The sequence below is a fragment of the Zingiber officinale genome, chromosome 9A (assembly GCF_018446385.1).
Source record: "Zingiber officinale cultivar Zhangliang chromosome 9A, Zo_v1.1, whole genome shotgun sequence".
Lineage (NCBI taxonomy): Eukaryota > Viridiplantae > Streptophyta > Magnoliopsida > Zingiberales > Zingiberaceae > Zingiber > Zingiber officinale.
The window spans coordinates 559,138-574,384 of record NC_056002.1 but is presented as its reverse complement, the minus strand read 5'-3'; the positions used below and the strand labels follow the sequence as shown (position 1 = coordinate 574,384).

The window sequence follows — 15,247 nt, the reverse complement described above, 5'->3', positions numbered from 1 at the left end:
TTATCTCCGCCGTGTTGGCCCTAGGACGGGTTGGCGGGGGCGCTGGGGGCGAGCGTATTCACCTTTTTTGCCATCAATACGAGGCCCTAAGAAAGGGTAAGACCACACTGTCTATGGTACGCGGTTTTATCTTGCATAAGAAATTACTTCTGTGACTAAAAACCTGACCACATGTTCACACGATAATAATTTTATTATCGCACTAAGGCTATCCTTCTAAAACAACTATGACTCTAGCAATAAAAATTACCAAATGTTCTAGTTGAGAGCAGAAATCAAATAGTAAATGTTAAAATACAACTAATATTATTTTACCATTATAACATGATATAATATTAATTTTCAACAAAGATAAATATAAGATTAAATATCTTTATATGGTTTTGCAAATTGTAAATAAAGGTCACTGAGAAAATTCTTAAATAAGTCTTTAGCAATAAAAGTTGTAGCAGCACCTACAACGAAAAAGAAAGTATAATAAAATGATAAATTCAGCAACAACTACAATATGAATACATACAATAACTTGGTAACTTAGAATAAATAATAAGATTTCATCAAACAAACAAAAAATTAAAATATACCTCTCTTGCCACCAAAAGTTACAATAGATTGCACAGGTATATGATATACCTCGACCAAGCCTATTACTCCCAATGCAATACAGCTTAAAGACAACAACTTATCAAATTCTATCATCATATTGTCTTCATGAATCTCCAACAAACCCCTTTTTAAGATAAAATTGGTTTTGTATTCATAAAGAAACCATGTGATATAAACCACAACTGCGCCATTCTATGATTGTGAAATATATTTTGTAACAGTAGTTGATATAATCACGGTTGGTACGGTTGATGCTAGCTGAAGAATACCTCTGTATAGTAACATGAAAAAAAAGTCACTGAAATATTTTTAAAGGCAAATATATAGATTAAGAAGACACAATAAAACTGTGAAAATTGATTAGAACTACAATAAAAGAACTTGTTTGTCTACTATTAAGGATAAATCATACTAGCAATAATACTGAAAATAGAACCCTTTTTCTTAGCACCAAGACTCTTGAATTGCAAGTATGTTCTGGTAATCAAAACCATGATTATAAAGATGATAATGTTGATATAAATACTAAAAAAAGCACAATGAATTATAAATATTTAAAATTAACCAAATTGACATTGTTAAAATAAATTAAATACCATTTTAAAAAGTAACTTATAGGCGATGAATCACAAAGATGAAAAGATAGGTTGTCAGCCTTTCTAAAACATCCCATATGTTAGTCTCGTAAGGATCTGATACTGGTTGGTGATGGGATAATAAAAGAGCCGGTGAAGTATATCAATGTACAAACCTAAAAAAAATACCAAAATGCAACTGGAGCCAACTTTGGAAGAGCTGCAGCAAAGACCCAACAAACCAACTTCCCCAAAACCCACCACCATTCATCCATCTGTAATTTATTAAAATAGTCAAATTACACTAACAAACATCTCTAGAACTATGTTACACTAACATCTGTAATTTATTAAAATAGTCAAATTACACTAACAAACATCCCTAGATCTACATTACATTAACAAACAGATCGACCATGCAAACACGCACATGAGGTGCACCGCTGTTCAACTTACCGAGCGAGGCGCGTACCATTGGTCGCGCGAGCCGCACGACCGTGCCAAGCGGCACGAGTTGGTCTCGCGCAGTTGCTCGAGGCAACCATGCCTCTGGCTGCGGCTGTGGCCGCACAAGGCGACAGTGCCGACGGACGCAGCTGACTCAAAAGCGGAACGACTGAGATTACCTGAGAAGGTGTCTTTCCATGTGGTAATATTGGAGTAGATGGGAATGCTCTCAGCATCGGAAGAAAGCGGCCAGAGGAGAAGAAAAGAGTGTCGCCAAGGGACTTTGGCCACCTATAAAAGAAGGCTAACGAATACATCAACATGGAAGAAGCCCAAGCAACAAGGAAGAAGGAGACACAAGCCGAACCGTAGGAGTATCTGAACGGTGGAAGCCGAGCAACCATCAACCTCCCAAGGGGCCTCGATCAGGAGGAGCCCCGCCACATGAGCCCAGGACACATGCCGTGTAGCATGTGGCGGTCGCTCGTCCAAAGACTATAAAAGGCAAGGTGTAGACACCGATGTTTTGCTCCTTCCACCAGTCGGCAACGCACAACACTCGGGACTACTATGACCTGGCAGCCAGCAGGCCAGACCGTAGGGATATCGCCGTCGATCACCATCACCTGATCGACGACAAAGGCATCGATCAACCATCCGAAGAGAGGGAGAGAGGACAACGCCCGAACCACGCCACCATCGGTCTCAGCGTGGGAACAATCCAAGTCCCGCCCGATGCTTCGCCGAGCAGAATGAATCGTCGGCACGGGAGGAAGAGAACCGGAGTAATATCACTCGAGGGGGGATATGCATAATCGCATGCAGTCCGACTGGCAGAGATTCTAACCAAGCAAGGAAGTCGCATGCTCGGCGGCTCGAGGTCCACGCTGTTGGCTACAGTAAGGAGAAAGCTGAAGGACCCGAAATCAGTTTCGGGCCTAAAGACTTGGAGGAATAGAGATACCTCACGACGATGCATTTATCATTCGAGCAGTAATTTGTAATTATACAATCCATCGAACTTTTGTTGATACAGGGAGCTTGGTGAACATCATATACAAAAGGCATTCGATCAGTTGCAAATTGATAGGAGCGAGTTGCTGTCGACGACGGCCCCACTCTACGATTTGACAGGCAATGAAGTGTTGTCAATCGGTCAGACCAAGCTGACCACTTAACTTAGCGAGGAGCCCCTAAAGAGGACAAGAACCACGAACTTCATTGTGGTAGACGCCCCGTCAGCATACAACGTTATATTAGGTCGATCGACCCTAAACGAGTTCCGAGCGGTGGTGTCCACCTACTGTCAGAAGATTAAGTTCCCGGTGGACGACAATATGGGAGAAGTCAAAGGCAACCAATTGGCTGCTCGACGATGCTACATCGAGATGGTCAGATCAGAAGCAAGGACCGCTCGGAAAAACCCGCGCTTGGAGGTTAACGCCATCATTGAGAAACCCCCAGCGATGGTTTATGAAGCAAAGGAAGAAATCCATATTCACCCGAACTGATCGGATGCGACCACCTTCATTGCTGCCGAGCTGGAGAGAGAGAAAAAGGCGGAGCTGTCCGCCTGCCTCAGGCGAAATCATGACGTGTTAGCTTGGTCGACCCACGACCTCCCCGGAATCTCTCCGAGCGTCGTTAAGCACGAGCTTCATATCCGACCAGACGTCCGACCCATGAAGCAACAGAAAAGGGATTTCAGCGTAATACAAAACTTGATCATCTGGACAGAGATAGAGAAATTACTAGAGGCCGGTCACATCCAGGAAGTCCAGTTCCCGAGCTGGCTCGCTAATATCATACTGGTCTCGAAGTCGGGCAACAAATGGCAAGTATGTATTGACTTCCGCGACTTAAATAAGATGTGTCTAAACGATTTCTATCCGCTGTCCCGGATAGACCAGATGGTAGACTCTACGGTGGGCTTCGAGCTGATGTGTATGCTCGATGCGTATCAAGGCTACCACCAAGTGTCACTCGCCAAAGAAGATCAGGAAAAAGATAGCTTTATCACGACCGATGGAATGTTCTGCTACAACGTCATATCGTTCGGACTGAAGAATACTGGCGCCACCTACCAGAGGCTCATGAACAAGGTGTTTTGAAAACAGATCGGTCATAACTTGGAGGTATACGTCGACGATATATTAATAAAGTCAGTCTGAGCTGCTGATCTATGTGTAGATATCGAAGAAACATGTCAAACCTTGAGGACATACAGGATAAAACTGAACTCGAGTAAGTATCCACTCAGCGCTATGAGTGGACGCTTCCTCAAATATATCGTCACCGAACGGGGTATCAAGGCAAATCCTAGCAAGGTAAAGACATTGCAAGACATGTCTCCGCCCCATAGCTTGAAGGAGGCCTAACAACTGACCGGACAGATTACAGCATTATCCAGATTCATATTCAGGTCATCCGATCAGAGTCTACCGTTCTTCAAGTTCTTGCGACGAGCGACAAGATTCCAGTGGGACGCGGAGTGCGACCTGGCGTTCAAAGAACTCAAGGAGTATGTTAACTCCTTATATGTGTTAGTTAAGCTTAGCACTGAGGAGTCACTTTCGATCTATTTGTCGCCTACCGAATATGCGGTTGGCTCAGCATTAGTCAAGCAGAACAATTATGAGCAACAACTCGTATACTTTTTAAGTCATATATTGAAAGACACTGAATCCTGCTACACTAATCTTAAAAAAATTAGCTTACACTTTGGTGTTTGCTGCTCGGAGACTCCGCCCGTACTTTTTCGCTCATCTGATCATCGTCATGACCAACAGTACCCTAGGAAGAGTCCTCCTTAACCTAGAGGTATCCGGGCAGTTAATCAAATAAACAACTAAATTAAGTGAGTTTGATATCCAATATCAACCCTCAACGATGATCAAAGCTCAGGCCTTGGCTGAATTTGTTACAGAGGTCCAGAACGCCAAGCCAACAGCAACTTGGAGAATATATGTCGATGGTTCGTCCACACGACAAGGCAGCATGGTCAGCATTCTACTAATTTTGCCACAAGAAGATTGAATGCAACTTTTCGTTCGGTTAGATTTTCGAGCCACAAACAACGAAGCTGAGTATGAAGTCTTGATAGCCAGCTTATAGGAAATATGGCATGTCGAAGCCACAAAAGCCCCCATTCACTCGGATTATCAATTGGCCACCCAACAGCTATTAGGGACGTTCGAGATTAGTAGCTCCCGACTCAAGTTAGATGCAGAAGCATTCGAGAAGTTAAAGGCAAATTTTCAAGAGCTCACTATACAGAAGATCCTCCAATTAGACAATCAAACAGCAGATGAGCTGGCTAAGTTAGCCAGTTCGTTATCACCAATCGTGATCAGCCAACTGATCGAACAAGTCTCATTGTTTGCGCACATCGACCGGATAGAGGGAGTGGTCTTCTCGAGCAACTGGAGATCTCCACTGATTGAATTTCTCCGATCGAGTAACACACCGACCGACCGAGAGACAGCGTGACTATTAAAGAAGAGGGTCGGACGGTTTACCTTGGTCAGAGATCAGCTGTATATGAGAGTTTTCTCCAGACCCCTAGTTAAGTGCGTTGGACCAGAGGACGTAGAGTGCATCCTGCAGGAAGTGCACTAAGTCTTCTACAGAAGCCATCCGGGCGGCTGTTCGTTGGCTCGAAAGATCCTCCTGGCCTGATATGTTTGGGCAACTCTCCAAGAGGGTGCTACTCGGACAGTAGCCACCTATCTATCCTGCCAAAGATATCACAACATTCCGCATTGACCAACCAAGGAGATGAAGACATCCATGGTGTCTTGCCCGTACGACCAATGAGGCATGGACATCGTGGGATCGTTTCCCATGGCGACCGGTCAACGAAGGTTCCTGCTCACCGCGGTTGACTACTTCTTAAAGTAGGTGGAGGTTGAGCCGCTAACAAGGATAATTGAGCAAATGGCTATCAAATTCATCTGGCAAAACATCTTGTGTTAGTTTGGTATCCCCCACTGGCTTGTCTCAGATAATGAGAGGCAATTCGGGGGGGCAGAGGCTCAGGGAGTGGTACGAAGGCTATGACATCCAACATGCCTTCACCTCAGTAGTCTACCCCAAGAGCAACGACCAGGCAGAAGTCACAAACCAGGAGATCCTTAGAGACTTACGAGCTTGGCTCGACCACGTAGGAGGTAGCTGGGTCAACGAGCTCTCAAGTGTCTTATGGGCACTGCGCACGACTCCAAAAGAAGCGATCGACGTAACACCATTCCAGCTAGTGTATGGAGAGGAAGCAATGGTCCCCGTAGAGGTTGGAGTAGAATCCGATCGAGTGCAACTCTACGACGAGGGAAATACTGAGCAGAGGTTAATGGAGCTCGACTTGGTGGATGAATCGCGGGATAAAGTCGTCATCCGACTAATGGCATACCCACAGTGGATGAGGCAGAATTACAATCGAAGGGTAATCCCGAAATCTTTTCAGGTCGGAGATCTGGTGTGAAAGAAAATTAAGCCGATCGGCGATGTCACCAAGCTCGAGGCACCATGGCGAGGACCTTACAAGGTCATACAGAAACTACGCTCGGGGACCTACTACTTGGAGGATAAAGACAGAAGGCGGCTCAAGCGACCATAGAGCGCGAATCATCTCGAACCCTATAGGACCGGATGGGAGGTGCGTAAGTAAATAAAGATGTATTGTGCATATGCCTTCTGAATGTAGGACAGACATGAATAAAAAACAAGTTTTCCCGACTCTTGAGCTGATTGGCCAAGTTAAAAGTCGAGCGGCGACTATAAACCCTTGTCGCCATCAACGGTCGAGCGACAACCTTAAAATCCAGTCTCCATCAATGGTCAAGTGGCGACCTTAGACCCTAGTCGCCAACAACGGTCGAGCGGCGACCTTAAACCCGTGTCGCCATCAACGGTCGAGCCGCAACGTTAAACATCAATCGCCATCAATGGTCGAGTGACGACCTCAAACCGTTGTCACCATCAATGGTCAAGCGGCGACATTAAACCCTTGTCGCCATCAATGGTCGAGCGGCGACCTTAAAACCCAGTCGCCATCAACGGTCGAGAGGCAACCTTGAACCCTTGTCACCATCAACAATCAAGCGGCGACCTTAAACATTTGTCGCCATCAATGATCAAGCGATGACCTCAAACCCTAGTCGTCATCGACGGTCGAGCGGTGACCTTAAACCTAGTCTTCATCGATGGTCGAGCGGCGACCTTAAACCCTAGTCTCCATCAACAGTTGAGCGGCAACCTTAAACCCATGTCTACGTCATTAAATGGTCGAGCGGCGACCTTAAAACCAGAACTGATCGACCGACTAAGAAAACAGATAGTACGTTGCCAATCAGAAGAGAACAAGGCCACACTTTGGGGAATTGTTGGTTGGTCCTAGGAATATCATACCGGTTCTCCTGTACAAAAATTTTATACAAGTCCTGAACCTTTCCTAACAATCTATTGTGTTCTTTAGAAATTAAATTCAAAATCGCAAACAGAACTTAACATTATTGATTCCAAATTTAACTTATCTATTTTTAGTGGTTTAGAGTTGGATCACAAACGATACTTAACATTATAGATAGAGCCGTCAATTTGGGTTAGGCCCGTCGGGTTGGCCCGCCCCGCCAAACAATTTAAGCGGGTTGGGTTGGAATTTTATCAACCCAAGTCCGCCGTGGGCCAACCCGCCTAGGCCCGCGACCCGCGCGGGTCGGCCCGCTCGGGCTTGGGTTGGCCCGCGGGTTGAAAAACATATGTAAGTTAAGTTTTAGGTCAATTTATTATCTTTCTTTGTTATAATTTTGAAATAAAAATAGTACTTTTCATCCAACATAAGTATTCATTTGTGTTCATTTATATTTAAAATACATGTTTATGTATATATTTAATTGTAGAAAACTTTTTCGAAGTAAAATGTTGAAGATATAAAATATTTTTTAATTTTTTAAAAAAAATTTGATGGGCCCGCGGGTTGGCCCGCCAAACCCGCAACCCGCCTTAGAATGGGTTGGGTTGGAAATTTCCCAACCCGCCAAGTTGGCGGGTTGGCCCGCCCCGCCCCGCCAAATGGTTAGCCCGCCACGGGCCGACCCGCCCCGCCACGGGTTGGCCCGTCTGACAGCTCTAATTATAGATCCAAATCCACATAGGTTACAAATTTAATTAAATATTAATTTCAAAAATCGGCTCTTAGGTTAAACATGGTGAGGTACATGGTGTTCTTGGGTATGGGAACATCCACCACTACTTCGACAAAGCCTCTTAGCGAAATTCAATATTTAATTTTCTTATATAACTTTAGGTTTGACCAAAAAGAACAATCGAATCACAAGATTGAAAAAATAAAAGAAACACAAATTCGAAACAAATCCGAACATCTAGAATCTCTAGCCTCTTATGTTTGGAATTCATACAAAGAAAAACTAGTATGATGCGGAAAATAATTACTAGTTATACCTTTCTTTATATGCAACAACCTCTTGATCTTCTACCATATTCCTCTTCTTATCTCGGACGTCATGTGGGCGACGATCTTCCAAGATGAGAACCACCCAAGCCCTTCTTCTTCCTTCTTCCAAGTTTTGGCCAAGCAAATTTCTCCAAGAGATAGCAAGTCTCGGCCACCACCACCAAGTTCCAAGGGATGCTAGAAACAAAGCCTCCTTTTCCTCCATCTTCTCCTAGCAAGATCCGGCCACCTTCCAAACTCCAAGAGATTATAAGGTTCGGCCAAGGAGAAGAAAGAAAAAGGAAAAGGGAGAATAAGAGGGTCGGCCACACCAAGAAAGAGAGGAGAGGAGTAGAAGAGAGTTCACTTTGTGAAGGCACTCCCTCCCTCTCTTTTATAATCTTTGGTCTTGGCAAATAAGGAAAGTTTTAATAAAAACTTCCTTATTTTCTTTGCAATGAAAAGGAAAATTTAATTGATAAAAAAAATAATTTCCTTTTCTTTTATTAAAGTGGTCGGCCACCTCTAATTCTCCAAGCAAGGAAAGTTTTAATCACAAGAATTAAAACATCCTAATTGTCTCCGAAAATTTTTAAAATAAAATTTTCTCTATTAATTTTTCCCTTCATGGTTGGTTATAAAAGGAAATTTTATAAATTAAAATCTCTCTATTAAATCATGCGGATGATTTCCAAAAAGGAAAGTTATCTTTAAAATTAAAATCTTCCTCTCAATCTACAAATAAGGAAAGATATTAAATCTTTTCTTAATCTTTTGTAGAAACTATAATAGGAAAATTTTAATTTTAAAACTCTCTTTTGAAATCATGAACATGGTTTCATAAAAGGAAAGTTTTATCAAAAATTAAAATATTCCTTTCAATCTACAAATAAGGAAAGATATCAAATCTTTTCTTAATCTTTTGTAGAAACTATAAAAGGAAATATTTAATTTTAAAACTCTCTCTTTTAAAATAATGAGGATGGTTTCATAAAAGGAAAGTTTTATCAAAAATTAAAATCTTCCTTTTAACTACAAATAAGGAAAGATATCAAACCTTTCACTTAATCTTTTGTAGAAAGTTATAAAAGGAAAGATTTAAATTTTAAACTCTCTTTCAAAACCATGGTATGCACATAAGAAAGATTTAAAAAATAAAATCTTTTTTAATTTAATGTGGCCGACCACACCAAACTTGGATTCAAGCTATGACCGGCCACACAACTTGGCTCATCCTATTTACTTGGTCGGCCCAAGCTTGGGTTCCAAGCTTGCTTGGCCGACCACCTTAGGATGGGTATAAAGGTGGGTATAGGTGCGTATAATACTTTATAAACAAGAGCCTACGATAGGGATCAAGAGGAGGAATTAGTTTTGGTCTCCCGATGAAATTAAGCTTCCCGTGTTCGCCCCGAACACCCAACTTAATTTCATCAATAATAATTCATACCACTAAAGAATTATTATTGAACTACTGCACCAATTCCAAATTACATTTTGGGCTTCTTCTTATTATGAGTATGTTAGTCTCCCTATGTTTAATATGTCGAATGTCCACTAATTAAATGAGTTACTGACAACTCTCTTTAATTAATATCTTAGTCCAAGAGTAGTACCACTCAACCTTATTATCATGTCGGACTAAGTCCACCAGCAGGGTTTAACATGACAATCCTTATGAGCTCCTCTTGGGGACATTATCAACCTAGATTACTAGGACACAGTTTCCTTCTATAATCAACAACACACACTATAAGTAATATCCTTTTCCAACTTATCGGGCATATTGATTTATCGAGCTAAATCTCACCCTTTGATAAGTTAAAAAAATAAATACTAAATATATGTGTTTGTTATTATATTAGGATTAAGAGTACACACTTACATAATAACTAAGATCTTATTCTTTTATTAAGTCGGTATAAAAAAAACTTACCTTAAATGGTCCTGCTCAATACACCCAGAGTGTACTAGTGCAATTTATCAGTCAAGATAAACTAATACCTAATTACACTACGACTATTCTAATGGTTTGTTCATTTCCATCTCAGTCGTGAGCTACTGTTTATAATTTATAAGGAATTGATAACATGATCTTCTGTGTGTGACACCACACACCATGTTATCTATAATATAAATTAATCGAACAACTACACTTAACTTATAAATGTAGATATTTGACCAATATGATTTTTATTTCTAAGTAAATGTTTATACAAAAAGTTAGGCTTTTAGTATACATTCCAACAAATAAGCAACTCAGTTTCGATCAAGTTTCCGCGACAAACGCGTGAACTAAATGCAAATCAAAAAACAAAAATGTCGAACGACGAGAAGGGATATAAGGGTTCACCGGATGAACGAGCATTCATTGATATTTCAAAAAATTACATAAGCAAAAGAACTTGCACAAATAGGCTCACTCCAAAAAATCCAAAACATCATCGGGCAACGACTCGGTCAGCTTATCCCAACTGATAACCTTTCTTGTCAGAGCTAAGGCGAGGTAGCCGCCTTCCTTTAGTTGAGCGAGCATCCCGTTGATAGCAAGGTCAAACAGACGGAGTGCCCAATCGGTGACTTTGTCATTAAAAGTGTTCGAGTGGATGTAGGTCTGCTTCATGAGATCTAACCTGTTCGACTCAGCTCCTTGATAAATCTCTAAGGCCTCTCGATAGGCCTTCAACTCTTCCTTCAACTTGGCCAGCTCTTCATTTTTGGCGTTAATCTGGATCTTCGCTGCGGTCTACTCGGCCGATCGTCCATCCCGCTCGGCCTTCAAAGTGGCCTCAACCTCCTTTAGGTTTTAGGCCAACACCCGACACTCCTTATTTTTTATTTCTAAGTCCTCGATGGCCTTGAGCTTCCTGGTGTTGGCCAAATTGAGCTTGGAATCGAAGGAGCTGACCTATTTATCAAGCCGAGCCAATTGTACAGCCTGCTCGGTGCCTTTGCTCTTCTCTGCTTCCAGCTACTCGAAGCTCTTACTCAGATCGATCCTTAATTGAGTCACCTCAGCACTCATTTGCTCCAGCTACGCCTGAGAAGCCGTTGCCTGGCCGCTCAGGGCACGCAGTTGTTTGACTTCTTGCTCCAAAAAGGTGAGCCGTTGGCACATGACCAGACTTTCTATCCAATACTGCAAGCAAACAATTTTTAGGCATAAGCGGCAATCAATAGGAGCATGCAAGTAAAGAGCTCACACCCGTGGACATCTGGGTATGACTGTCAGCGAGCGCCCCTGGAGGCTTGACCGCTGCATGGGCTCGGACGTGGGTCCATATCTGTGCTAGCGGCCCCTGGATAATTATCTAGTGCTCCGGGGCTCGGGCCTCGGGGCTCAGCATTGTCAGAGTCGCGCCACTCATCCGTAGGCAGATGGATGACCGCCGTTAGGTAGCGCTGGCCACTCGGAGCGGACGGGGCTGAGGTTGCTCTGCTAGCCGACTAAGACGTTGACGCCGGCCGAATGCGAGACTTCTAAGTCTTCGGTAGTGGAGGCGGTTTGAAAGCGACCGGCGACACACAGATTGTTGCTTGTGGCAACTCGGATAAAGACAGTGTCCGATCATATGAAAGCGAAGTATGTGGGACGACCGTCGCTTGCTCGGGCGCAGGTGTGGAGGTTTCACCCAGCTCAGATGAAAGACGTGGGCTGGTCTTGGTTGGAGTCTATGTAACGGAGGTTGTAGATCGGGCGGCAATCTCTGCGCGGCGCCTCTTTCGATTTATCAACGACTCCTTGTAAGTAGCCGATTCCGAGGCCTCAACGGCTGGAAATACCGGAAGATGCTCGGGCGGGAGATTCACTGTGACAATCGCTTCACCACCTACCGTACGGCTGGCTACTCCGTCGCTCCCTTGAGTTGGGGCTCCTGGGCTCTCTTTGAGCGGATTCTCATGAGAGCCGACCGGTTACAAGCCGTGGCTCTCCAACTTGGCTACAGCCGCAGCATTGATCTTTGCGTCTCTAAGTTTGGACTTGCAGGGCAAACGTGCGCGCAACATGACTCGAGCTGCATAAATGTTCAGCTTTAAATCACAATGCGAATTAAGATAATGTTCAGCTTTAAATCACTCACAATGCGAATTAAGATAATGTTCAGCTTGAAAGCACAAAGCACATCTAAGTACCTTTGAACGAATGTATTTTTCATTTCTCGTTGCTAAACAGATGCTCCAGCTTATTAAACCAATGGGGACTGTGATCTTTGTCAAAACCCTCTTTCAAATTATTCAGAGACGAGCGGAAACTAACTATCAGAATTAAATCACTACCGTTAAACCCCTAGTTAACTATCAGTCCCCTATGATATCTACGCAATTCCATCATGCTTGTACAAGAACAATCTTACATTCCCTGGATGGGATCTTCATGTGTTAGATTGGCCAGGAACCTCCTCCGTAAGAACAAAATCAAAAAATGGAAAAGAAAAATAAGCTGATGCAATGGCATGAGCATGAGCATGAGCTGAGCTGAGCGAGTTGAACAGAGCCAAATGGAAATGGAAAATAAGGAGTCAGTGAGCATGAGTGCCACTGACATGCCCATTATCAAATCTTTATGAAAAGCTCTTCTTCCTTCTCTAGTTTCCTGAAGGTCCATGTTCTACCTCTGTGGAAACGAGATAGTACTCGGGTAGTAAAATTTTATCACAGGAGTAAAGTTTGAATTCCATTCCTCTAGGGAATAAGTTTCTCCTACAAGGAGACCGTTTGATACTAACGGTAATTTACCTCCCTTCCATAAGATTTGGAGGGACATGAGCGTCATCACTTTCTTTTCTTTTTTTTCATCACTGAAGGTCCATGTTCCTATTAACCTTCCAGATGCGGATATTCTCATCCTCCTTTGTATTCATCTGCGTTTTAAAATGGGTTGTTCAACTACTTTGCTTTATCCTTGAGAATCTGTTCTAAACAGTATGTTTTTTTTACTGTTTCTTTTATCTTCTCCCGCAATGTGTTCACCTTGGTGTTCAATCTTTGATCAGGATTATTAGTCTTTTCTGTACATGGATTCTGTGGGCAAGAAATAGACGTATATACAAGATAAGACAGTAGCCTGTAAAGTCTAGAGGTAATCACAGGCAACTTGTGACATTATATAAGAGCTTCATTTTCTCATGGAAACAACTCCTATTATCACAAGTGATTTATCCATGCTTACTGCCAATTAATACTCTAACAAAAACATTTTTTTTTACTCAAACATCTAGATAATTCAAGGATAAATATACTTTGACTCCCTTCTTTTAAGAGAGCTTGCCCCAATGCTAATTATTTACAAGCAAACAAAAAATGGAAAAGAAATTAAACAAGAGGCATTTTCATTAACATGTGCGCATGGTCTCGCTCAAGCAGCCCCTTGAGCACGGCCATCTTCTTGTACTCCTTTGAGTTCAAGTCGATCTCTACATCTTCTCTTATACCTTTTTCAGTGACGTTTTTCCTTTGTGTTGGAGCCTTAAGCCGAGGGAAGAGATACAGCCAAGCGCACACGCACGTAATCACAGTGATCCTACTAACGACCAACAACAACGCTAGCACTATGGCGACGAGCATCAGTGGCCCACGGACCCCATGGCGGCTCAGCCATGTTTCTTGACAGTCAGATGCTCGCGGAACTATAGCGGAGTCGAAGTGAGAGCAAAGTCCAGGCGAGGTAGGACGAAGCTGATAAACTTGTGAGGGCTCAACTCGTGTCTTGTAGTTGAAAGCCTCTGGGTGCACCTGCGAATTCCGAACCTGAGGCTTCATTGGACTCCCTACTGGTGCTGGTCGAAGACGGTAACGGCTCCGGTTGATCGAGATTTCGCTTTGATTTTTCTTTTCATGCTGGTAAAATGATGAACAAACATGTTTCACAATCGATGGCAAGTCTTGTTTGGCTTTTCTTTTGGTTGCATCTAATTACAGTGGATCAAACAAGGCATTTATTTGTCTAATTCTATTGAACTTAACAAAAACATATTCAAAAATGCTATCAAGCAAACACAAACTATACAAATGCTTATTCGATTGATTTGAAAAAGTATATAATTAATGCAGTACTCTTACCTTGAGGAACCAACAGAGGAAACTTCTCTTCACAGGCTTGAATACCTTCTCCTTATGCCGGATGTCAGCGACTGCAGCCGCGGTGACGGTGGAGTTCTCTGGCATGGTCTGATCACTTTTTGGCCTAAACTTATGCGACTTGGCCGGCGAGGCTGTGAAGCCAAAGCAGCAGAGGGAATTGAGAAGAGAATGGCTTCTCTTCTTTCCATCAATGACTTCCATCGATATAAAAATTAGAAGAATGAAAGATATAGTGATGGTTACGGATGAATGATTGATCTCTTGGAGAAAATAATTAAGTTTGATTAAATCGAAGCATACAAAGAGGGAAACAACTGCTAATTAATAGCAGTGCCTTCACAAAAACGTCGCTCTTTTTCCGTGAACATCTGGAAAACTTTGATTTGGGGAAATTTCACTTTGGCCCCTTCACAAAGATTGCTAACCTTTGCATTATGCATGTTAATTGTGATATATTTTTCATTGAAGTCAATATAAAACTAAATAAAATAACTTAACATATCTTTAATTGAATTATATGATATAAAAACGTGTCGTTTTTAATTTAAGATCATTTTTAGTTACTCACTTGATCCCTTGGATGAATATCATTGGCTCAAGATGACCGTCAATGTCAAAATCATAGCATTTAATTTGAGTGACAATTTGGCAGTGACGAGTATCCTAAACTAATGATTAATTTAAGATTATAAAATATTAAAATTAACTCGAAGCCAGCAAACCACCCTCAAATCTGTGATGTACGCATATGAAAAAAATACTTAAGATTGAGTAAATTAAATTTAGTCGTCGTTATCGTCGGCTCATATTAATAGACTTTGTTGGGAATAGAATTCTTTTGTATTTCATTTACAGAGTGATTCTAAGGTTAATTAGAAAAGAGAAGCGATTTAAAAATTATTAATTATAGGTTAATTAATTATAATTAATTTTGGTTTGGTTTAGGTCAATTTGCTTTTGTGATCTCTGTCCAATCAAAATAACTCTTTTGATTTGACTAAGTCGCCTAGTCTGACTAATCCACTTAACTCGACTAGATTATCCAATTTGATTGCTTCTGCTGACTTAAATGTTTTTTTTAGTTAGA

General features: G+C 42.1%; 1 protein-coding gene across 1 annotated transcript; it reads right to left on the bottom strand.

Moving 5' to 3' along the window:
- Positions 1-13,356: 13,356 nt before the first annotated feature.
- Positions 13,357-14,340, bottom strand: LOC122021940. Its single transcript, XM_042580129.1, has 2 exons — positions 14,140-14,340; positions 13,357-13,917 (listed from the first exon to the last, which is right to left on the bottom strand). The coding sequence occupies exons 1-2, from the start codon at positions 14,242-14,244 to the stop codon at positions 13,393-13,395; spliced, it is 630 nt and encodes a 209-aa protein (XP_042436063.1). The 5' UTR covers positions 14,245-14,340; the 3' UTR covers positions 13,357-13,392.
- Between the last annotated feature and the right edge of the window lie 907 nt (positions 14,341-15,247).

Coding starts and splice junctions, on each gene's coding strand:
- LOC122021940 (XM_042580129.1), bottom strand. CDS start 14,244: ATGCCAGAGAACTCCACCGTCACCGCGGCTGCAGTCGCTGACATCCGG. Junction 13,918..14,139: donor TCCTCTGTTGGTTCCTCAAG/GTAAGAGTACTG, acceptor TCATTTTACCAG/CATGAAAAGAAAAATCAAAG.